The sequence below is a fragment of the Cydia strobilella genome, chromosome Z, assembly GCF_947568885.1.
Source record: "Cydia strobilella chromosome Z, ilCydStro3.1, whole genome shotgun sequence".
Taxonomy (NCBI): domain Eukaryota; kingdom Metazoa; phylum Arthropoda; class Insecta; order Lepidoptera; family Tortricidae; genus Cydia; species Cydia strobilella.
The window spans coordinates 21,312,705-21,337,234 of NC_086068.1; the positions used below are offsets into that span (position 1 = coordinate 21,312,705).

Sequence of the window (24,530 nt, forward strand, 5' to 3'; positions counted from 1 at the left end):
CCATAGAAAATTTGAATTTCGCGCCTTTTTCTACTGACAAGATTTGCTTGACTAACTATAATTAAGCGTTTTTATTTACATTCACGTTCACACTCATTTCATTCATTCACCTTAACTCCCGTGGAAATACATATATATATACCTACATTTATATTATACTTAGGTAGGTAGGTAGTATATATACGTATATAAGATTGATTACGACTTGGCAATTTTATAAATTTCATGAAGCCGCCGGTAGAAGTAAATGTACATACCTACCTACTTACCTAATAGGTAGGTAAATAATGCTGATTGTACCTCCTACTACATAATTTTGATAAAACTTCATGAGGTTTTTCTCGTCACGATCGAGTGCAAGTAGCCCTTAATACAAATAATTACATAATACTTAGTAAGTAGGTAATTACTAGATGGTGTTCTGGTAATTAGTTCCAACTTGTAAGTACACAAATTGAAGTAAAAACACGCCCGCGTCTGCCCTTTGCGCTCGGTACCACAAAGGCACAAACTAAGCGTGTTTGTGGTACGCTGCCCGCGCCGCCCGCCTGCCCGCGAGTTCCCCTCCGTTGCTCTGCGTAAGTACATTCGTCGCGCTACTGTAGGGAATATTGTAATACTGTGGTACCGCCCTACCAATTGTTTTAAAACTGTCAGCTACCATTGCATACAGGGAAAGACAAGTCAAACATTGTTTCCTAAACAACGCCTGGTTTGTGGCATCACTTTCTGTCTGGTCGGAGAGCACAATGGTGGTGGCGCGGAGCCGGAGGAGTTACTGTCGTATTCTGGCCAATCTATTGCTGTTGCACGCACTAGTGGACTTATCTATGTGCCACGAGAAAAGTGAGTAAAGTCACCTGTACAGAGTACGGTTTCCGAATTTTCTTAAATTATAAAAAAGTGTTATGATTGAAAAGAATATATTTAAAACGGGCCTTTAATCTATATATACTCGTATAAATGCGTGTCCTTACTGACTGACTCATCAACGCAGAGCCAAAACTACAAAAGGTACTTAAAAAGTTGAAATTTGCACACTAGGTTGCATCACTTGCATCTATAAATCGTAGTAGAGATAAGAAGCGATTTTGAAAAATTCAACCCCTAAGGGGATTAAAAATGGGTTGAACGTTTGTATGGCAGTCAAGTTTTTTTTAAAGCTAGGAACATAAAAATTAAAAAAAAGATATTAAAATTGAAGAAAAGAAATTTCAGCGTTTTTTGGAAAGTGGTTCAAAACGGGTTGGAGGTTTGTAACGAGAACGATTTGTGCAGGGATTTGAAATTAGTAGGAACAAAAAATATTAGAAAATACGAAATAGTACATTTCGATGCTAGTGCGGAAAGTATGTCATTACAGTGGCAAGACTCGGGACCAGTGAAGAATGACATTTCCGCACGTGTATCGAACGACGTTTTTAATACAGTTGCGAAAAAATAAGAAAAGCAACAAGTAAGGAATGGAATTCGAAACTTTTATATTATTAATTCTGTGACACTGACATCATTGACATTGACATTATGAAGAGGTGTTTTTCTAGCTTTTATTCGACTAGAAAAGATTTTGTTATTATTATTGAACCCACTTCAATGAAAGTATTTTTTTTCAAATGCATGTTCTATAAGACAGGAACAATTGTAAATATTAAAACATTGTACTATTATTACCTAAATATCGTTATTTACGATTATTTGTGTAAAAACAATATCGAATGTTGCCTTTGGAAACTTAAAACATTCTTGCAGTAAGAAAATACGCCTCTTCTTTGACAGGCGTTCCGTTCCATTCAGATAACTTATTAAGAACGGTTTTTAACATTAAAAAATAAACGTGTTATAATACATATAATGATGAAGAGGTAAGTAATAAAATATGAAATATGCATATTTTTCGTATTCTTATATTAACAGTAGGTTTTTATGTTGATTACGACGTTTAAAGGAAACTAATATTAACACTCATCAATAAGTAGTCATGAATTGGAACAAGAATAAATTTAAAAAAATTGGAAAAGTAAAAAGCACTAGTTCGCGAAAACCAACTTTCCGCACGCTAAACAGCCACGAAAAGTGGCACTTTTTGAGCTACTGTATTAAAATAGTACATTTCGATGCTAGTGCGGAAAGTATGCCATGACTTCACGAGTACCGAGATATCTTGCCACGAGCCGCAGGCGAGTGGCAAGACTCGGGACGAGTGAAGAATGACATTTCTGCACGTGTATCGAACGACTTTTTTTAATACAGTTGCGAAAAAATAAGAAAAACAACAAGTAAGGAATTCGAAACTTTTATATTATTAATTCTGTGACATCATTGACATTGACATTATGAAGAGGTGTTTTTTGAGCTGGGTGTTATTATTATTGAACCCACTTCAATGAAAGTTTTTTTTTTTCAAATGCAGACAGAAACAATTGTAAATATTAAAACATTGTACTATTATTACCTAAATATCGTTATTTACGATTATTTGTGTATCGTATATTTATAAAAACAATATCGAATGTTGCCTTTGGAAACTTAAAACATTCTTGCAGTAAGAAAATACGCCTCTTCTTTGACAGGCGTTCCGTTCCAGTGAGACAACTTATTAAGAACGGTTTTTCAATATTCAATATATAAAAAAATAGACGTGTTATAATGATGAAGAGGTAAGTAATAAAATATAAAATATGTATATTTTTCGTATTCTTACATTAATAGTAGGTTTTTATGTTGATTACGACGTTTAAAGGAAACTAATATTAACACTCATCAATAAGTAGTCATGAATTGGAACAAGAATAAATTTAAAAAAATTGGAAAAGTAAAAAGCACTAGTTTGCGAAAACCAACTTTCCGCACGCTAAACAGCTACGTAAAGTAGCACTTTTTGAGCAACTGTATTAAAAAATATTTTTCCCCTCACTAGCTCGGAAAGCAGTCTTTTATCCTTTAAAACAAGCGGGGAAAAACGCATTTTATCCACTAGTGGGGAAAGTAATTTGACCTTGGATGGAGCGTGTTTAAGTAGCTTGACAGATAACAAAACGTAAAACGCTCATAATAATGGTTCGTTCGATATTAATTATCATTAAACAAATGGTTTGAGAATCTAATAAAAAATACCAGATTTAGCTTTATTTAATGATTTTACGTCATAAACCTTAAAATTCCATAATAAACGTTTGTTTTTTAATAATTATGTTAAATATAATCTGAACGCACAAGTTAAGTCGATGCAATTTCAAAACGCATCATTGACATTTCATACGTCAGAAATGTCAACATTGTCAAAAAAAATTTTACTTAAAAACTTCTTACGTAAAAGTACAGAATTTCGAGAGTTGTTTGTTATAATATCGTAAAAAAATGAGTGATTCCAGTTGATGAAGATGATCTAACGTCTGTGGATGTTGCACTTTCCTCGCTATAGTGAGCGGAAAAGTTTTGTGTTACACACGGGTGCAAATGTATTTTACTTCTCGTGTGTTGAAACACTCGCTACGCTCAGGATTCTCTTTTAGAACCACTGTCTTCGCTCGTGGTTCAACTACAGAATCCTTTCACTTGCTCGTGTTTTTTATCCACACTCGCGGGTAAAATACAACTTTGCACCCTTGTATAACAAATAACTATTTTGTGCTTTAGAAAATTCAGTCCCTACGAGTGAAAGGGTTAAAAAGGTGTTTAAAGTGTGTTTCAGGAAATAAATCCACGCGGACGAAGTCGTGGGCAACATCTAGTATTATCTAAGGCGTATCCAGTATTACAGCACTTGACTGGACATAACTATTGAAAACTAACAATAATTTATTTGCATTTGCATTGTCTTCAGCTCTTCGAAAGATGGTTCGAAACCAATCCAAAATGGTACAAACACCTTTTGACGATAAGATCGGAATGTCCGTATCAGGCATGGCTGGGCATTCATATCTTAGCCCGTTAAATATCCACCGAGCGAGTTCCAGCAGAACCGTGCCCGTGAAAAGCCAGCAGCTCCGTCGTGTGTCCTTGGTTCCTTCGGCAATAGAGATTACACGAGGAAAAATAATCTCCCGAATTAAGACATCGCAAGCTCAAAATTTACAAACCATGGAACTTAGAGCGGCCAGAAACATATTTTTAAATAGCTCCAAGATAATGCCTCAAAAGTTTGACTTGTATTCCTTAGAAGGTAATAAAAACAAAAAAAACGACTCGACCTGGGAAAATATAAAAGGCACTCATCGAAAACCCTCTCCTTTCTTTCCTGTAGTGGACGACAACAACTTGCAAACAATTGAAGCTCAACCGCAGGCAAAGCAAACGATAGTCATTCCCATTCCTGGAAGCCAAGGGAAATATGAGACCGACGATGCGCTACTTGTAAAAGGAATATTTCGGGCAAAAGCGCCAGCAGGCGTAAACATTGAACCAAATGAAAACCGTCAAACAATACTACTGGATTCTGATAGCCAAAAACTTGACTATTTTATGGAAGTGACTACAAGTTTGCCAAGCAACGATGGTTACAATATGTCAATTGAGGGATTTCACATATGCGCGTCCATCGAATCAATTAAGTCAAATATTGACGTACAAAAGAGATTTACCGAATTTGATATAGAGGTAATTATTAAAATTATAAAAGTTAGCAATTTGGTAAATTTATAGGGTTCCGTACCCGAGGGGTCCTGTGCCCAGCAGAGTCGTGTATCGTGTATATTAGGCTGAGATTATAGGGTTCCGTACCCGAGGGGTCCTGTGCCCAGCAGAGTCGTGTATCGTGTATATTAGGCTGAGATTATAGGGTTCCGTACCCGAGGGGTCCTGTGCCCAGCAGAGTCGTGTATCGTGTATATTAGGCTGAGATTATTATTTTATTACACACAGCCTATCTCAATTCATTGAAAAATTCTTCATATGACGCATATTTTATTTTAGACGACCTATAGTCGACTAGCGAAGAAAAAAGTTAAATATTTCCCTACTATAAAGTATTATTATTTTACGTATAACTGACCGAGCGTTATCGAAGGTCTCCGTTTCAGCTAGGGTAAACATGATTTGGTATATCCGGATGTTATCCTCTACAGTTCTACACTACAGTGTACACTGTAGCAGGTGGCAGTTCTCAACCGATTCTCGTGAAATATTGTTACCAGGTTTGAGTTGTAAATAGATTTTATAGTACATATGGTGTTCCTTTATTGCACTATTGCGTAAAGAGCACTTTTCGTGCATATGTTTAAAGGGCCATATGTACTGTAAAACGTTGTACGATACACGTGCGAATAGGTAATTCGCAACTCGTGTCGATTTAAAACACTCCCTGCGGTCGGTTTTCATTTATCGCCACTTGTTTCGAATTTCCTCTTTTCCGCAATTGTATCGTAAATAACTATTCTCAAACATGCAATGAAATATTGATGTATAAGGCTGGGAAGTACCACGTCTCAGGCGCGGCCAGACGAGAGTTCTGTAATGAAATTTCATACAAAGTTCCAGGCCTAGGCCGGGAAGTGGCTCTTTTTTAATTTCCATTTCACATATATTTGTGACACAGCATCATGGTATTCAGCCATTAAAAAAGCTATTGCTTTTTGGTTCGGAATGAAATTCTGTCAATACGCCTATAAAAAATAATAATAAACGATATTTGATATATAGTTTGTCAATTTTTTGTCTCATTTCAAACATAGACATTCATAATATCTTTGTCTTACACTAGTACTAGCACCCAAAAGAAAAGGATGAGTATAGTTTTTTTGTTCTTATTTATTGCCAATTTGGTTTGACCAACTATATTTTGTAAACCACAAAATATGTCAATGTAAAATAGAGGTAATTAAACGTTTTTTAAACTGATTAGGCTAAGAGCTAGACTCAAATTAGTCCGATTTGTGCAAAAGGTGAGATTTTTTCGACAGCGAATGTATGAGAATTGTAAGGGGAAAATTCATAGGTCTAGTGGGGGTAACGGCACCCCTTTTCAGCCCGGCAACATCGGGTTTCTAGGAGCGTAGGAACCCCACTACAAGGATCAGTAGTCAAACTGAGGTGCGCTATTTTTGCAAACGGAACTTTACTGAGAGCCCGGTCTACTAGTTTCCTATTTATAAGCAGCTGAGCGGTTGAATTAATGGAATGAACGGTTTTATTACTAACGTGTAGGTATCTATCTACTTGCGGTTAATTTGTATTTCATAATTATTGCGCTGTTAATAAAATCAAATAATGACTTAATTTAATATTTTGAAAATTATTTTCTTAGCCTTCCTGGATGAAGAAACGACATTTTTGGAACAATATTTATAACAGTCGCTACGAATTTCTAATGAGAAACTCAAAATGGCCGCCATTGAAGGTACGTAGTGAGGAAGTATGTGGGTACCTACTTTCTTTATTTAAACCAGTTCATTTTAAAGAGTGTATTTTCTTTACCCGACTATGGGGGGCCTATGATTTTAGCAGTGCCTATTTGTGTATGTTTGTCGTATGGGGACAAATGATGTTGATGAATGAAGTGTTTATCGCTTTGTATTTTTAAGATATATATATAACCGTCTAACTAAAAGTACATGGAATAATTTCCGTAGTCGGGTTATAACAATGTTTTAAACGTTTTACTGGTTACTTATTTATTTTAAGGTTATACTAGTACCTCGCTCATATGTTAATACTATTTGGAAGAACACTTTTGAGCATTATAACAATAACTCTGCCCACAAAATCATTTCTAACATCGTGAAGAAGATGAACTTATATCCTAACTTAACTTTTACTTGGAATGAAATATCCCATTTAAGTAAATGGTGGAAAACGACCACTCAGAAAAACCGCGCGGTAAGTGTTTTAACTACGCATGCAATCATACGCCTAGGTTTCTGTAGGCCGAGCACATGATTGGCGCGACAGTATCTCGCCGCGAGATAGACTACCCGTCTTTTACTAACTGTATGAATTAAAGAGGGACGGGTAGTCTATGTCGCGGCGAGATACTCTCGCGCCAATCATGTGCTAGCCCGGCTGTAGCATATATGGCCAAACGCAACTGAACCCATAATATCTAAGTATGTATTAAGTAAGAGTTCTATAATTTTTTGAATGTCTTCAGCAATATATACTCAAACACACTTCTATGAAATTATGACGTTTAAATAACACTTGCAAGTCTGTGCTACCAACACGAGAGCAATAGAGATTTTATTCTACTCTAGATTTTGATACTAAATATGGCCAATTTCTCGAACGGTATTAGACTAATAATATTAGTCCACGAACTTTCAAATCGCATGCAACACACTAATAATATTAGACTAATGCCTTTCGAGAAATGGGCGAGAAGTGGGTAGTAAGCGAATTATTTCATTTTGGATTACAATGGGGTTGGCCGGTCGAAATAATTAGCAGATGGCGCCAGCATAGCTTGCCCTGTCAATCCCTAGAACTGTGTCAAATTTTTGTTTTTTTAATGCCCTGGATGCCCGCCCTTTAAGCCAAATCTCATAGAAAAAGGGGCAAGCTATGATGGCGCCATCTCTGCAAACCTTTGACAGTTGCCAACCCCATTTAACTGATCTGTGAAGGTCGCAGTTTAACCTAACCTAACCCACTTTTCTAGTAGCACAATCGGATTAAGTCTCACCTCGAAATCCTTCCAAAGATATGAAATTTGTCTCTTTTTCATGTCCACACTATTTGACATTTGGGGACCTCGAGGAATCGCAGCCATCTTGGAAAATGTGTACCATCCTGGAGAAATTTGCGTTTTACTCTAAATATACGTTCTCTATGAAAATATGGTGTAAGGCAACATTAAAGCTTATTAAATTCTACACAAAAAAGTCCTAGATAACTTTGCGGAAAAAATACATCTTGTTATAGAAAATAATAGCTGAATCCAGATTTAGCGCTTATACACTTTCAGGGGATATTCTCTTAATATGAAACTTGGAGGAATATGAATTCCACTTTTGTCTATACATTTGTACACGTTCTACTCCAATATCAACATTTTACTCGACTGCGACTTAAACAGAAAGTAGGGTTATGGGTTTAAATACTGAAAATCAGTACACCCTGTAGCTCAGGATACTGGACGGATTTTTTAAAATGATATATCGGTAGATTCATCTTGCCCTTCACACCCTGTTTACACCTGTTTTATTAAAGAAAAATTAATACAGCCGCCTTGAGAGGACGCCGAATAGTAAATCATATTTTTACTTCTAGCGCCTAAACTATTGAGTGGATGTCAATAAAATAGATATCAGTAGATCCATAATTGGTACACGAGTGCTATGCAATACAAATTTACTAAAATAAATGGAGGAAAAATGTTTAGGACTTAAAAATGTGACTGCAAAAACAGATTTTAGATCTTAAATGGGGTTTAAACAATAGTGACAGTAATGAAATTTGACACCTATAATTTCAGGGATCCCTGTTTGCGTGTCATAAAATTGGAGCTTCGGGGACCACGGGGATCAAACGCCATCTTGAAAAGTATGTCTTTTTTGGTTTTTCTGTTTTTCTCTGTGTGCTTTTTAGTGTAGAATTTAATAAGGTTTCGTTTCGCCATACACAGTATTCACAGTATTCACAGTATTCACAGTAAAACAGAAAAACCAAAAAAGACATACTTTTCAAGATGGCGTTTGATCCCCGCGGTCCCCGAAGCTCCAATTTTATGACACGCAAACAGGGATCCCTGAAATTGTAGGTGTCAAATTTCATTACTGTCACTATTGTTTAAACCCCATTTAAGATCTAAAATCTGTCTTTGCAGTCACATTTTTGAGTCCTAAACATTTTTCCTCCATTTATTTTAGTAAATTTGTATTGCATAGCACTCGTGTACCAATTATGGGTCTACTGATGTCTATTTTATTGAAATCCACTCAATAGTTTAGGCGCTAGAAGTAAAAATATGATTTACTATTCGGCGTCCTCTCAAGGCGGCTGTATTATTTTTTCTTTAATAAAACAGGTGTAAGCAGATTGCGAAGGGCAAGAGGAATCTACCGATATGTCATTTTTAAAAATCCGTCCAGTATCCTGAGCTACAGGGTGTACTGATTTTCAGTATTTAAACCCATAACCCTACTTTCTGTTTAAGTCGCAGTCGAGTAAAATGTTGATATTGGAGTAGAACATGTACAAATGTATAGACAAAGGTGGAATTCATATTCCTCCAAGTTTCATATTAAGAGAATATCCCCTGAAAGGGTATAAGAGCTAAATCTGGATTTAGCTATTATTTTCTATAACAAGATGTATTTTTTCCGCAAAGCTATCTAGGACTTTTATGTGTTGAATTTAATAAGGTTTAATGTTGCCTTACACCATATTTTCATAGAGCACGTATGTTTAGAGTAAAACGCAAATTGCTCCAGGATGGTACACATTTTCCAAGATGGCTGCGATTCCTCGAGGTCCCCAAATGTCAAATAGTGTGGACATGAAAAAGAGACCTTTAATTAACATACATACCAAATTTCATCTCTTTGGAAGAATTTCGAGGTGAAACTTAATCCGATTGTGCTACAGTAGCAGTTGGTTTCTGTGAAGGTCGCAGTTCTAACCTAACCTAACCCATAAACTGTAATAGATGTCATATATTAATGAAAAAGTGACGAAGCCCTCCAGTGGTGAAGGCCGGATTCGAACCGGCGTAAAGACTATCGCGGCTTACGCCATGAAGGCGTATAGGAGGTGCAAGCGTTACTGCTTGTCCTTAGAGTTGTTCAAAGACACCTAGTCTTACTAAGATGGCATATAGTCGAGAAATTCGGACGGGCACCGCCGTGGCGGGGTGGCTTAGGGGTTCATGGCGTTAGCCGCGATAGCTAAAGACGGCGTTCGAATCCGGCCTTCACCACTGGAGGGCTTCGTCACTTTTTCTTTAATATATGACATCTATTACAGTTTATAATTTATATATAGTAGTGTGACTACTTATAAACACAAATCAAAATATTTAATAAAATAATTTGATTTGTTCCCAAAGTTGACAAACCGCAGTTCTAACATAACCTAACCCACTTTTCTAGTAGCAACTGGTGTCAAACAAGTATTCATCTAATGAAATGTACGCACACGATTGGCTGCTCGTGTCACGTGGACTGATTTCGCTCCGCCTGCAACTCTGCCGATTTTTCATATCAAACGTACCCCACCTTATTATATCAGATTACCATTCCTTTAATATGCATACCTCTCAATTAAACTAAGCAGTTTAATTGAGAGGTATGAGAAGACATGCTTTCTCTACCAACCAATTCTTAAATTTTGCTGACCAAAAAATTATTTTGCAGCTCGACTATTTATAAAGCAGATAAATTATAACAGAAACAGATCGATATTGGTTTATGAATTGGTTATAATACTTATAATGTTGACAGTTTGTGAATTGTTTGCTGAACAAGTTATGCTCGATTTTTATTTACCTATTGTCATCAAAACTTTTGTATGCTGTCCAAATGATTTAATGGCTGTTTTTTTTTCTGTATTTTCATAGGGTTTTCGAAAATTTGTGAAAGCTGGAAGATTAGAAGTAACTACTGGAGGTTGGGTCGAATCTGACGAAGCAACAACCCATATATTTGGCCTCGTGCATAATCTGATTGAAGGTACTTAAATAAATAGGGATAGCGGAGTGAATAGGTATAAAAACTAGGAATAACATTTACCTGATAACAGGTTATTCCTACTAGTTACCATTACCACCATGTTGTTGTTATCAGTGGTAACAACTGGGATTTTTTTCCCACCTGTCCCCAGTGGTAACAACAGCCACGATCAGCAAAACAATGAAGATTTACACACACATCGTTTACTAAATCACCCGTCGACGTAAAACATTCCCACGACATATGTATCTATGTATTTTGTCAGTATTTAACATTAGAATATTTTGATAGTAACAACTGGGATTTTTTCCCAGTTGTTACCACAGGCGACAGGTGGGTAAAAGAGTCCCAGCTGTTACCACTGGTAACAACTTGGTGGTGACTATTGAAAATAACCCATAATTTCTTAAAAAACCGGCCAAGTGCGAGTCGGACTCGCGCATCGAGGGTTCCGTACTTTTTAGTATTCAATTTCAATTTCAATTTATTTATTTCCTTTAAGTACAATATTAATTTACATCATGTTGTTCATAAGAGCAGGAAACGATTCCTCCGTACTAGTAAAAACTGTATGACGGCAGGAAGCACCACCTCTCCCGGATCACATTTAATCTTATCTAGCAGTAGGTATACATGTATTTGCGCAGTACTAGATATATATACATATTATATATGTAATATTGTATAAAGATGACAAGAAAATGAAAAAATAAAACAGGTTGCAACAAGAAAAAAAATCAAAGCAAATAGCATTGGAAATATGTGTTTGTGTATGTGCGCGCGTGTGTGTGTATGTGTGTGTGTGTGTGTGTGTGTGTGTGTGTGTGTGTGTGTGTGTGTGTGTGTGTGTGTGTGTGTGTGTGTGTGTGTGTGTGTGTGTGTGTGTGTGTGTGTGTGTGTGTTGTATGTGTGTGTTTGTGTGTGTAGTTGTCATCACTAGTGAGATTCTAAAGATCATGAGAAGCATAGCATGTATGGAAGCATATATGGATATATGATGGATATGTAATATGTGAGGGAAGCACAACGTATATAGAAAAAAAAATAGATATCAAGATTATCAAGCATTGCGTGTTCATTTTAAGTGGAGGGTAATTCTTTAAAAGTCCAGGTTTTAGTAAGTTAGGTAACCTTTTTGTATTAATTGTATTTAATTTAGTTTATACAGTGATTTTTAGGAGTTTTTCAGTGTCATCGTAGTCGTATAGTTTCAAAAAAGATGTAACGGCCGCTTTACAACGATTCACTGTTAGCTGAGTTAAGTTAACATTTTTCGAGATCTAGTTGTACAGAAATGGGCCAAGGAAAAAGGCAAAGTCATGGGCAAAGCTAGTTCTACTAGGTGGATTGATAAAAATTCGGTTTCTCCTTCTCTCAGAAACTGCTGAAGATGGTGCTTTTTTGTGTTGTTTTAGAATGATGGACTTTATATATTATATAATTGTCTTACCGATAGAACATTAAATTCTCTATATATAGCGGTCGTTGAGTATCTGAAATTTTTAAATGTAGCTACCTTAATAACTGCTCTTTGAGCTCGTTCTATTGCAATCATGTGAGACTTTTTGGCACCTCCCCAAGCTTCAATGCCGTATGCTATAATGGACTGGCATAGTGCAAAATATACATTTTTGACAACAGTAGGATCCCTCAAATGCCTAATGTTTTTAAATATATACATTAGTTTTCTTACTCGAGAACATAGAGTATTAATGTGGTAGTTCCATTTTAGATTTTGATCTATATTTACACCAAGATATTTAACAACATTAGTTCTTTCAAGTGTGTAGCAGTTGCAGGGAGCCGCGTAAGTGTCTGGACAAGTGTGACCTTGAATTTAAAAGTTAGATGGTTGCATGGAGTTCTTTATGCTAAACGTAACATATTTTGTTTTGCTTAGATTGAGAGAGAGGGAATTTTGATTGAGCCAATTCATAACGTGATACAGGCCTTTTTCTGCAGTGTACTTAACATCATGCCATGATGGTCCATCAAACATAAGTACAGTATCATCAGCAAAGGTCACAATAGCTGCATTTCTTAGTTTAAGGCGACAGAGGCCATCTATATATATTAGAAATAAAGTAGGGCCAAGAACGCTACCCTGCGGTACTCCGAATTTTACCAGCGTCTCATCACTTTTATGTTCACCTATTTTAACAACTTGAGTTCTATCAGTAAGATAGTCACTGAAGAGTTGGTGAGGAGTTCCTCTTATGCCTAGGTTCTGTAGTTTATCAAGAAGGATTGGGATAGAGACAGTGTCGAAGGCCTTGGCTAAATCAAGGAATACTCCTATGCATTTGGATTTGGAATCGAGTTTGTTGACAATATGTCCGACAACGTGATTAATTGCATCTGTAGTTGAAATATTATTTCGAAAACCATATTGATTACTAGACAGTAGGTTAAAACTTTGCAGGAAATGTGTGAGACGTTTATTTATAACCTTTTCAAGAACTTTAGATACAACAGGAAGTAGTGAGATCGGTCGATAATTAGTGACACTGTCTTTATCCCCCGCCTTGTAGATAGGAACAACCACAGACTTCTTAAGCGCTTTGGGGAATACACCAGTAGATAAGGCTAAGTTACAAATGTGGGCAATAGGTCTAGCAACTGTGGAAGTCGAAAGCTTAAGAAGTGCAGATGGTATACCATCCCAACCTGTAGAAGAGCTGTTTTTTAGTGACATAATTATATTTAGTACTTCAGTTTCATCAGTAGGAAACAATACTAGCGAATTAACCGGGGTCTCTATACAAGGTTGTTCATCTGGCACATTAGAGGGAGTGTGAATGAGGCGCGTAGTAATACTCGCGGCAAGGTCTTGTCCTATATTGGTAAAATATTCGTTGATAAAGTTGACCGAGTCTAGGATCTGATTTAATTTTAATTAGGTTAAACGGTTCACTTTGAGGTTTTTTCATATGACATATCTCTTTTATTATATTCCAGGTCTTTTTCAAGTCATTTTTGTTTTTATTGATCATGTCACGTTCATAACTTCGCTTTAGTTTATTATGTATCTGATTACAAGTATTTCTATACCTCTTGTATGAGATCTGTAGGATTTGATCTGTAGGATATTTTCGTGATTTTAAATGAAGTCTGTCTCTGTGTTTCATACAGCGAAGTAAGCCAGGTGTTATCCATGGCTTGTGTCTTCTTTTCCTATTTGAAATCCGTGTAATAGTCGTGTTTTTTTCTATAATGCTGGTGACAATTGATAGACAATTGTATGTAGACATATTAGGATCATTACAGTCTAAAATAGGACTCCAGTCAGTAGTTAAGAGATCCTGTGAGGCAGCTTCATAATTAATGTGGGATCTCTTACTCTGTGTCGAAGAGAGAGTATTATGTGTTGTTATGGCCGTTATAACACAGAAGTGGTCTGTTAGACTCGTTTGATAAACTAGTGTAGTAAATGGGAGGTTAGTTTTAATAATTGAGTGATCAAGACAATTGTCTAGCCGGGTAGGGAAATAGTGGCTAGGCATAAGTCCATGCATGGCAACCATGTTCAGTAGGTCGGAGCATCTCTGGTCCGATGAGTCGTGTTTAATATCAATGTTTATATCACCCATTAATATAATATTTTTAAAATTTCGAATAGAATGCATAATTTTATCTAAAGTTGTTAAAAATCTGTCAATATACCTATAGCAGGGCGGTCGGTATATTCCACAAATCGCAATATCATGATCAATTGTAATCAGTAAACAGTTGGCATCTTCAAGGTCAGGTTCACACACTCGGACGTTTAAGTCGGATTTAATATATACTACAACACCGCTATTTTGATTAATTCGTTTTAAAGTAGAATAACATGTGTAGTTGGGTAATATGGGAAGTATCAAGTCATCAGATAGCCAACATTCAGTTAATATGATTATATCGTATTCAAATTCAAAATTAGCGAGAAATACCTGGAAATTGTCAAAATTGCACGAAATACTTCTTATATTCTGTGTAATTAAAGTTAGACTACGTTGATTTTTTTTGGTTTGTAATAAATGTTTACATTGGCTGGGGTTGTCGACTAGGAATGATTTACCGGCGGTAATATTTTCATCAATGTCCTCTATAACGTTATTTAGTATCATATCAAAAAAAAAATACTGATGAGATATGTAGAAAACACAGTAAGAAGTGTTTTCAGTGAGAATAGGTGTAATATAAAACGAGTGAAAATACTATCGCCGCACGTTAAGTGGTTATCTACCATGCCAATATAAAAAAAACCAATAAGATACAATATTACATATGATGTTTTTAATTTCATATAGGGTATTTTTGTTAGAATCTCTCTGGTGTGGTTTTTTTGATGTGATTGTGTATAGGTTATGTTTATTGTGATGTGAGTTCGAGTATTACTTACGTCTATAAGGATAAATATAAGATTGTAGTATAAGCGAATATGCATGTCACTTAAAAAGTACAAAGAAGCACTAGCATATTCCATGAATAAATCTAAAAGTATTGGCCGTCATGCTTCAGTATTTGTTGTTATAGCGGCAACAGAAATACATCAGCTGTGAAAATTTCAACAGCTATCGCGGTTTGTGAGATACAGCCTGATGACAGACAGACGGACAGCGGAGTCTTAGTATTAGGGTCCCGTTTTTACCCTTTGGGTACGGAACCCTATTTCACCCGGTTGACGGTATTTTTAGGAATCCGTTGTCAAGAACCCTTAGAGTTTCCCCATGTCCGTCTGTCTGTCCGTCCGTCCCCGGCTTTGCTCCGTGATCGTTAGTGCTAGAAAACTGCAATTCGACACGGTCATTATAAATCCACATGAACGTTTTATTAACCCTAAACTTGGCAGGATTTGTTTTGCTTGAATTTAATGTTTTTTATAAAAAAAAGGGATATTAAGGGTTGACTTAAGGGTACAAAAATAATAAAAAAAAATCATAGTATTTTAGTTTTTTATTTATACAACGTATCTTTAAATGCACTCTGCCAAGGATTCACAAACTAACATAAAATTGGGTATGTATCCTAGGAGAGACACCGCCAGGTTTACTGTAAGGTGAGTTATGTATCTTTAAAGATTCATTGCCAGGTTGAGGTTCCAGAAAGCTCACTGTCTTACTAAGAAATCTAAGAAATTAAAACGATTTTAGGACAAACTATATCAGGAGTTTTTTTCTATATAGTTGTTTTAGTATTATTTTTTCATTTCTCATGCTCTGAAAAAGGATCATATTTGTTCTAAAAGGTGCGCAGAAAATGATACGTGTCTGCACTAGAGCATTTTACGTTCGAAGTACGATTTTTAATTTTTTTTTTTACGATAAGCAATTGAAATTTGAGTTCAAATGGATTTGTTATACAATTTCCATTTTGATATTTGACTCTCTATTCCATAAATTACGACACTTTAGGCTAAATTGTTAACTGAAAATACACTTAAAAAGTACTATGAAAGTTTATACTTGGTCATGTTTAAAAAAAATGCATTTTACTTTCCTCGTATTCGAAATGAAAAGTAGAGTGTTTAACTCGGGTGAAACGCATCATTTCAGCCTCGGACTATTGGCGCTCTCACTGCGTTCGAGCGCCAAAATACCTCGGCAGGAATGAGTGCCTTTCATCCCTTGGTTAACAATCTACTAAAGTGCTACAGATATTACAGATAAGGCTACAGCAACGAAATAGAGCTCGAAGTTTGGTTGCTCTTGTTCCTCAACCTGGGGCCAGATAGGAAATAGACAGCAGTAGCAGTTGCCTCCATAGTTACCGTCTTCTCTAGAGAACCTACACTTGTTATCAGATTGCGATCATAAAACAATATCAGTTAATTTCGAACGTAACAATGTTCCAAAATCAACCCAGCGACCACTGCTATTTATGACCAATATGGCACCATCACCGTCGCCATATCAAATCAGGTAACATTGCCCGTACATTTTCACTTTTCAGAGTGATTCTTCAACTACAGCCTGTCTGAACGAGCAAATGCAAATTCCCCAACACCATCCCATGATCATAGGGTAAAGGCACCAGTGTTCAGCCATGCACCAGTGGTCAGCCTTTCTTGCTTATTTTTGGCTGTAATTATCAAACCTTTTCTACTTTTCATGTCAAAAGTAGGTGATATTATAGATTGATAAACTATTAATTGAAAAATAGTTTAATTAAAAAAAAATGTCTAGCATGAACCACAACACTACTTCAAAGAAGTGCTGTCTTCTGACATGAAGGATCATGTGATATGCGCCATTTTTTTTGGAGTGTCACATGGTATTTTGATAAGTCGTTAACAGCCGAATTATGATATCTTGTTAAAAGAATGTGGACTGCATCACATGATTAATACTTATTCTATCTGAAAAAAGTAAAAAATGAATATAAATCCATATAAAAGTAACATTTTTAAGGCGGCTGACTATTGGGAACTACTTTTTTGTACGAAATCCAATAGTCAGCCTCCCTTGGCTGACTACTGGGTTTATGGCAGTAATTTTGAAAAGGTCGTAAACCCAGAAGTCAGCCGGGAGAGGCTGACCATAGGAATCACAACGTTTTTTTATTTTCAAATGAAGTCTAAGTCGTTAAGCCAAGCATCTTTAAATATTTACATTATTATGACTTTATTTGATTGAAATAAGTAACAAACCAGTAGTCAGCCTGTGGCTGACCAGTGGACATTGACATTGCGGAACTCAGAACCCACTAATCAGCCGTTAAAATGGGATGGCTAGGCACTGGGTACTTAAAGGCTGTCTATTGGTACACAGGGGGCTGATTACTGGCAAAAACGCACTTTCATTATATTTAATGAAATATTTCCAAAGGCAACGTTTAAAAATGTATTATTCCTAACAAAACTTGAACTATATGAAATTCTTGAACAGTAAAAACTAATAATTCTTATAGGTCAATTAGTATGCAAATCAAACGATCTTGAACATAGAAATTTCGTAAAAAGGCTGACTACTGGTGCCTTTACCACCTATACCATCGCCATTTTTCAGGTTCATCATCCTACTCTGCAGCTTCAGTGCTCCTTCTCCTGCAAAAGCTACTTTTTATTTGGCTTATTTTTTACATTATTGTCTGTGATTACTGATACTGTCTTTTCGAAAACTCCTACTCATTTTTGAATAGCGCAATTTCGGTAAATTGCTACATTTCCAAGACAATGTGAGTGGTTTTAGTTTGACTGACTTATTTTTTGTCACAACTACGGTTTTAGTTTTTTTGATCGAGTAGCTATTGCAGGGGAAGGAGCACTGAAGCTGAAGGATGATAAACCTGAAGATGGCGATGGTATGAATCACTCTGTAAATGTACTGGTAATGTCACCTGATTTGGCGATGGTGATGGTGGCATACCAGTCATAGATACCAGTGGTCGCTGGTTTTGGAACATCGTTACGTTCCAAAAAAGTTATGTGTTGTTTGATGATCGCTGTCTGATGTAGGTTCTCTAGAGAAGATGGTAAAGATGGAGGCAACTGCTGCTAACTATTTCTGAAAAAACTATACAACAAAATACTTTTAATAAATAGAACAGCGTAATTTGTCCTAAAATCGTTTGAATTTCATAGTAAGACAGTGAATATTTTGGAACCTCAACCTGGCAATGAATCTTTAAAGATACATGACTCACCTTACAGTGAACCTGGCAGTAAAACGACAATAAATGGCAGACAATAAAACGAGTTCATGATGTTATCTATAAAAACAAGGTAATAACTAGAAAAATACGTTGTTATATTAGAATATACATTCACTTGTTATGTAACAATCATATTTAAATAGGCTCAAAACTAGAAGGAAATCAGTAAAAAGTACCGATTTTCCCTGACGATGCGTAGGCGCAATTTTGCGGCCCGCTATTTTGCGTGCTACACTCAAAACCAGTGTTGCCAGCGACGTAAAACAATTTTTTTCATTTCTCATGCTCTGAAAGAGGGTCATTGTTGTTCTAAAAGGTGTGATCACAGATAATGATACGTGTCTGCACTAGAGCATTTTACGTTCGAAGTACGATTTTTTTAATTTTTTTACGATAAGCAATTGAAATTTGAGTTTAAAGGGATTTGTTATAAAATTTCTATTCTGATATTTAACTCTCCATTTTATAAATAGAGAAACTTTTGCCTAAATTGTTTACTGAAGGTACTCTTAAAAATACTATAAAAAATTATACTTGGTCATGTTTTAAAAAAAAACACATGCATGTTACTTTCCTCGTATTCGAAATGAAAAGTAGAGTGTTTAACTCAGGTGAAAGGCATCATTTCAGCCTCGGAATATTGGCGCTCTTACTGCATTCGAGCGCCAAAATATGTATGTATGTATGTATGTAAACACTTTATTGTACATAAGACAGATTACAAACACAATAAAAGAACATAAATATATACAATGTACAAAGGCGGACTTATCCCTATAAGGGATCTCTTCCAGTCAACCTTTGAGCAATTGAGAATGAAACAGTAAACAGATCAAGATAGACAAACGAACACTATGAACAGAAAGTAAATTATGGTTCAATTATTACAAACGTAAATAATTAAAACCTGTAATCTAGAATATAAAATAAACATATATATACAATACATATCCATATAAACACAAATATATACCCATAAATACATATATATACATATATATATATATTATCACAACTAAATAAATAATCTTAGTACTCAACTAAGTACAACACAAGTCATCAGAAAGCCACAACTTATGTAATTTTCCCTTGAGTGATGCTACCGACTGGGACTGTCGCCTACCTCGCCAGAAATGAGTGCCTTTCATCCCTTGGTTGACAATCTACTATTTACCAATTGAGTAAAGTAACTAGTCAAAAAATATGCGTAAAAAAATTATACTCGGCCGTTAACTTGTTGTGTAGATTTTTATAAATGTAACGTGCATAAAAATGCACATTGCCAAGTTCAGGGTTAAATATTTATCATTCAAAGTCGTCATTTAAAAGTCAATTCTACCTGCCAAATTTTTGTTCTACATAAATAAATAAAATATATATAATCTACCACATTAAACAAAATATACTTATTTAATGTAAATAAAAATAAAGAAACAACTCAATATTTGCATCAAATTACTTTGCCACTGTTGTAGATAAGGATAAGATGCAACTTTCACATCAGTTTTTAAACAATGTAGCTTGTGTAGCCTTTACGAGCTGGTGTGTTGAAATAGTACATTTCGATGGTAGTGCGGAAAGTATGTCATTACTTCACGAGTACCGAGATATCTTGCCTTGCCACGAGCCGTAGGCGAGTGGCAAGACTCGAGACGAGTGAAGAATGACATATCCGCACGTGTATCGAACGACGTTTTTTAATACAGTGGCGAAAAAATAAGAAAAGCAACAAGTATTAAGGAATGGAATTTGAAACTTTTTATATTATTAATTCTGTGACATCATTGACATTGACATTATGAAGAGGTGTTTTTCTAGCTTTTATTCGACTAGAATAGATTTTGTTATTATTATTGAACCCACTTCAATGAGTTTTTTTTTCAAATGCATGTTCTATAAGACAGAAACAATTGTAAATATTAAAACATTGTACTATTATTACCTAAATATCGCTATTTACGATTATTTGTGTATCGTATATTTATAAAAACAATATCGAATGTTGCCTTTGGAAACTTAAAACATTCTTGCAGTAAGAAAATAAGTCTCTTCTTTGACAGGCGTTCCGTTCCATTCAGACAACTTATTAAGAACGGTTTTTCAACATTAAAAAATAAACGTGTTATAATACTTATAATGATGAAGAGGTAAGTAATAAAATATGAAATATGCATATTTTTCGTATTCTTACATTAACAGTAGGTTTTTATGTTGATTACGACGTTTAAAGGAAACTAATATTAACCACTCATCAATAAGTAGTCATGAATTGGAACAAGTAAAAATTTTAAAAAATTGGAAAAGTAAAAAGCACTAGTTCGCGAAAACCAACTTTCCGCACGCTAAACAGCCACGAAAAGTAGCACTTTTTGAGCAACTGTATTAAAAAATACTTTTAACACGTAAAGTATTATTTATAATACACATAATTATTTCATAAAGGAAATATTTTCGGACATAATTGTTTCGAAAAAAAAAATGGACTACTACGGATCCCTACACTGAGCATGGCCCGACATTCTCTTGGTCGGTTTTTTTATTCGAGGAATCGGGGGCAAGTGCTACCTTTTTAGAAGTTAAAGCATTAAGATGGTCTAAAGATTATAAGATATCATACAGACCCGCGTTTTTTTTTGTACAAGGTGGGAATGGTCATCGCCCTGTATTTCTTTCCTAGATTGGGATACCACGAAGACATAACGGTTATTTCTTTCTAGGACACCAGTGGCTCGCGGAGCACCTAAACTATGCGCCGGACGTGGCGTGGCTCACCAACAGTGTCACCCACAGTCCCACACTGGCCTATCTATTGTCCGCGTCGGGAATAACAAAATTAATCTTCACCAATGTTCATTACTCGTGGGAGGAGTATTTTGCAGAGTATCAAATAAGCGACTTCGTTTGGGTTCAAAACTGGATCAGTGAAGGATCATATTCATCAGAGCTTAATAAACTATTAAAACAAATAGGACAAGATCGTTATCCCAGCAATTCTGTACTATCACACTACTTACAGTTTAACACGGACGGATTTGGAGCGTGTGGGCCCAATAAACGATTATGTACCACTGATTTTGATTTCTTTAAACATACCCAACCTGGGCATATACACGGATACAACGTCAAAGAGAAGTCCGAATTAATTCTCGAGCAATATTCGAAGACCGGGACCCTGACACCCCATAATGTCATTATTGCTCCAATCGGAGGATCCCATCACTTCGCAACTCAAGAGGAGGTTGATTACCAGTACAATAATTACGAAAAAATTGCTGAATTTATCAACGTTAATCGCGATATTTACAAAGCTACTATTGAGTTTGGCACGCCAATGGATTATTTTAAGTCAATCTTAAAAAGAAATTTAAAGTATCCAAGTTTGAAAGGAGATTTTTTAAATTTTGCCGATATGGAAAATGGCATCCCGGCGTATTGGACAGGCTATTTCACATCCAGACCTTTACTTAAAATTTTACTAAGGCGTCTTCAAGCAACCTTAAGATCTTCAGAGATATTGTTTTCATTTGCGCTAGCTGATTCGACAAACGATAGCCAAGATATTGACGTAAATATAATTGAGTTATTAACCAAAAGTAGAGAAACTGTCGCCCGATTATTAGATCGCAACGTGATAGGCGGCACCCTGTCTAGTCACGTGCTCCGATACGTGCACGAGAATATTTGGACAACGGTGAACGACTGCTGGAAAATACAGGAGGCCATGGTTACTCTGTTCACTACAAATAGGACGAGAAAAAACCCTTATTTAAGGAAGTACGTGTATCGAGACGGTGAGTTTATATCAATATTTAGAACTATCAGTCCAGGAGATAACGTGTTAGTGTTTAATTCTTTAAGCCATGAGAGATACGAGATAATAGAACTGATCACAAAAATACCAAACATCCGAATTATTGACCATAACAAAAAAGATGTCACAGTCCAGGTCAATCCTGTATGGAAGTACAATCTTAATAATGTTGTAGTTATATCTAAACAATTCTTCAAAATAATTTTTGCCGTTCTTATCCCTCCGTTGACAATTGAACTGTTCAAAGTAAAGGAAGCGTCTATAACAACACTTAATGCAGCCACGATATATTGCGTACATTGCATTGTAGAAGAAGACATGAATAGTGGATTATATTTCCCTTTTACTATTCAGCCTATTGAACAGGGGGATGTTCAGCTAGAAAGTTATAAGCATCGGCTAGTATTTGACGAAACCACTGGGTTTTTAAAAACAGTCGTAGAAAAAGACACCTATACGAAAAAGTCGGTTGTGATCGATTACGGAGCATTTACAGGATCTTACGTAAATTCTGGGATGTTTTTACTTAACACTGATACGACAAAACGAATCCGAGATATATTGAAACCATACAGAAAAACAAAAATATTTATGATATTGACTGGACAACTGATCACTGAATTTACTTCAGTATACGGACAACTGCTACACCACACTGTCAAATTATTTAATGTACTTAACAGCCCCTTATCGAGCGCCATTTTCATCGAAAGTAAAGTAGATTTAAACGTATCACCAAGTAACAGAGACGTAGAATTATTTATGTCAATACAAACGGATATTAATAACGGTAATCCTCCCGAGATCTATATCGATAATAACGGATTTCAATACACACCTCGTACTATTAATGTAACTAGACGCATTGAATCGAATGTGTATCCTATAACGACACTAAGCTACATCCAAGACCGAAAGCAACGGTTAACTGTTATTACTGACCATGCCCAAGGAGTGACAGCACTGCAAGAGGGACATATAGTTGTGATGCTGGACAGGAGGGCCCTCTTCGACGACGGCCGGGGGGTGAATGAAGGGCTCGCCGACAGCGGCGCTACATACCAAAGACATTATATCCTACTGGAAAACTTCAGCCAAACTTCTAAGTACCCCGTGCCCCATTCGAAATCTGTCCAATTACCCAGTTTCAGGGCTAATTATTTATCTAATACTTTCAATTACGACACAGACATTTATATAATAGACAAGAATCTGACTGGATATTGCATATACGCTATCATTCCTTTAATTAAGGCGACATATCCATGCGACGTCTTCTTACTTAGTTACAGAGCATTTTTGGACGGCATAACTTCAAAACGTTCGTCAACAAATGTAGGATTGATGATTTTGCATAGACAAAGCTTCACTTGTCAGATCAATTATGAGTCACTGGTACACTGTGATGTAGATCCCAATCTCTCCATACAGAACATTCTTCCAGCCGCAAGAACAGTTTTTAAAACTAATTTAGCAGGTACAAACCAGGGTACACGTTTAAAATATATAAATCTAGAAATGTTCCAGCCAATGGAACTATTAACTTTAAGAATACATTCATGAAACTGTACCAGCTAGACCTTCTCTCCTACCTTGTGATCGAGATGAGTAGGTGAGTCAATAGAAACTTCTTATAAAATATAAAAATGTGTTCCTTAACACCGATTTAAAACATAAGAAGCATACAACATGATTTTGAATATACCATCGCAGTAGTTAGGTATTAGGTAGGTCGAGAATTTTAAATACGTTAGGTATTAGGTTAGATTTTATTATACCTACAATGTATTTACTCGTTATGTTATGCAATGCAAGCAAAGCGTACCTATTATTCTTCCAGTTGCGAATACCCTCAGTAGTTTTATATATCGGGCTATGTGAGACGATACTTATTTGTTTATATGTTTGTTATCAATTAACCGTGCCATATTACTTAAATATATATTTTTTTGGTATTTCCTTAATTTTCTTTCCTTAAGTAAGTTCTACCTGCCATAAAACTGAGCCAGGCTAATCGCAATCGATTGGTAAACTGTGCTAACTAATGTGGTATAGTTAACGCTATCTCTACTGAGCTCGTTCACTTACCTGTACTAACAATAGCATTCTGTTAAACAAAAGCCATTATTTCTTTTGTGTGGGCGCGTGGTCATTGTGTGTGAGCCTCAGGCACAAAGGCCACGCGCTCACACAAAAGAAATAATGGTTTTTGTTTAACAGAATGCCATTGTTAGTACAGTTAAGTGAACGAGCTCAGTAAAGATAGCGTCAACTATATGATGTGCATTAAAAAGTGGGACGGCTGCGAAAACCACGAATGACATAAAATAAAACATTTGCACTACTCTCAAGCGTGGCCTCGTTTTTATTAGTACAAATAGGGTCATTAGGGTAGGGTTTGCCGTCCCTCTAGTTTTCGTCAATTTGACTGAATTGCGTAAAATTTTAATGGAAACACAAACCGTACATGTTTGGATTTATTT

At 35.9% G+C, this 24,530-nt stretch overlaps 1 protein-coding gene across 1 annotated transcript; it reads left to right on the plus strand.

The window, feature by feature from the left end:
- Positions 1-729: 729 nt before the first annotated feature.
- On the plus strand, positions 730-23,618 carry LOC134754167 (alpha-mannosidase 2-like). Its single transcript, XM_063690290.1, has 6 exons — positions 730-846; positions 3,824-4,596; positions 6,242-6,334; positions 6,619-6,813; positions 10,490-10,601; positions 20,954-23,618. The coding sequence occupies exons 1-6, from the start codon at positions 750-752 to the stop codon at positions 23,608-23,610; spliced, it is 3,927 nt and encodes a 1,308-aa protein (XP_063546360.1). The 5' UTR covers positions 730-749; the 3' UTR covers positions 23,611-23,618.
- The last annotated feature ends 912 nt before the right edge of the window (positions 23,619-24,530 follow it).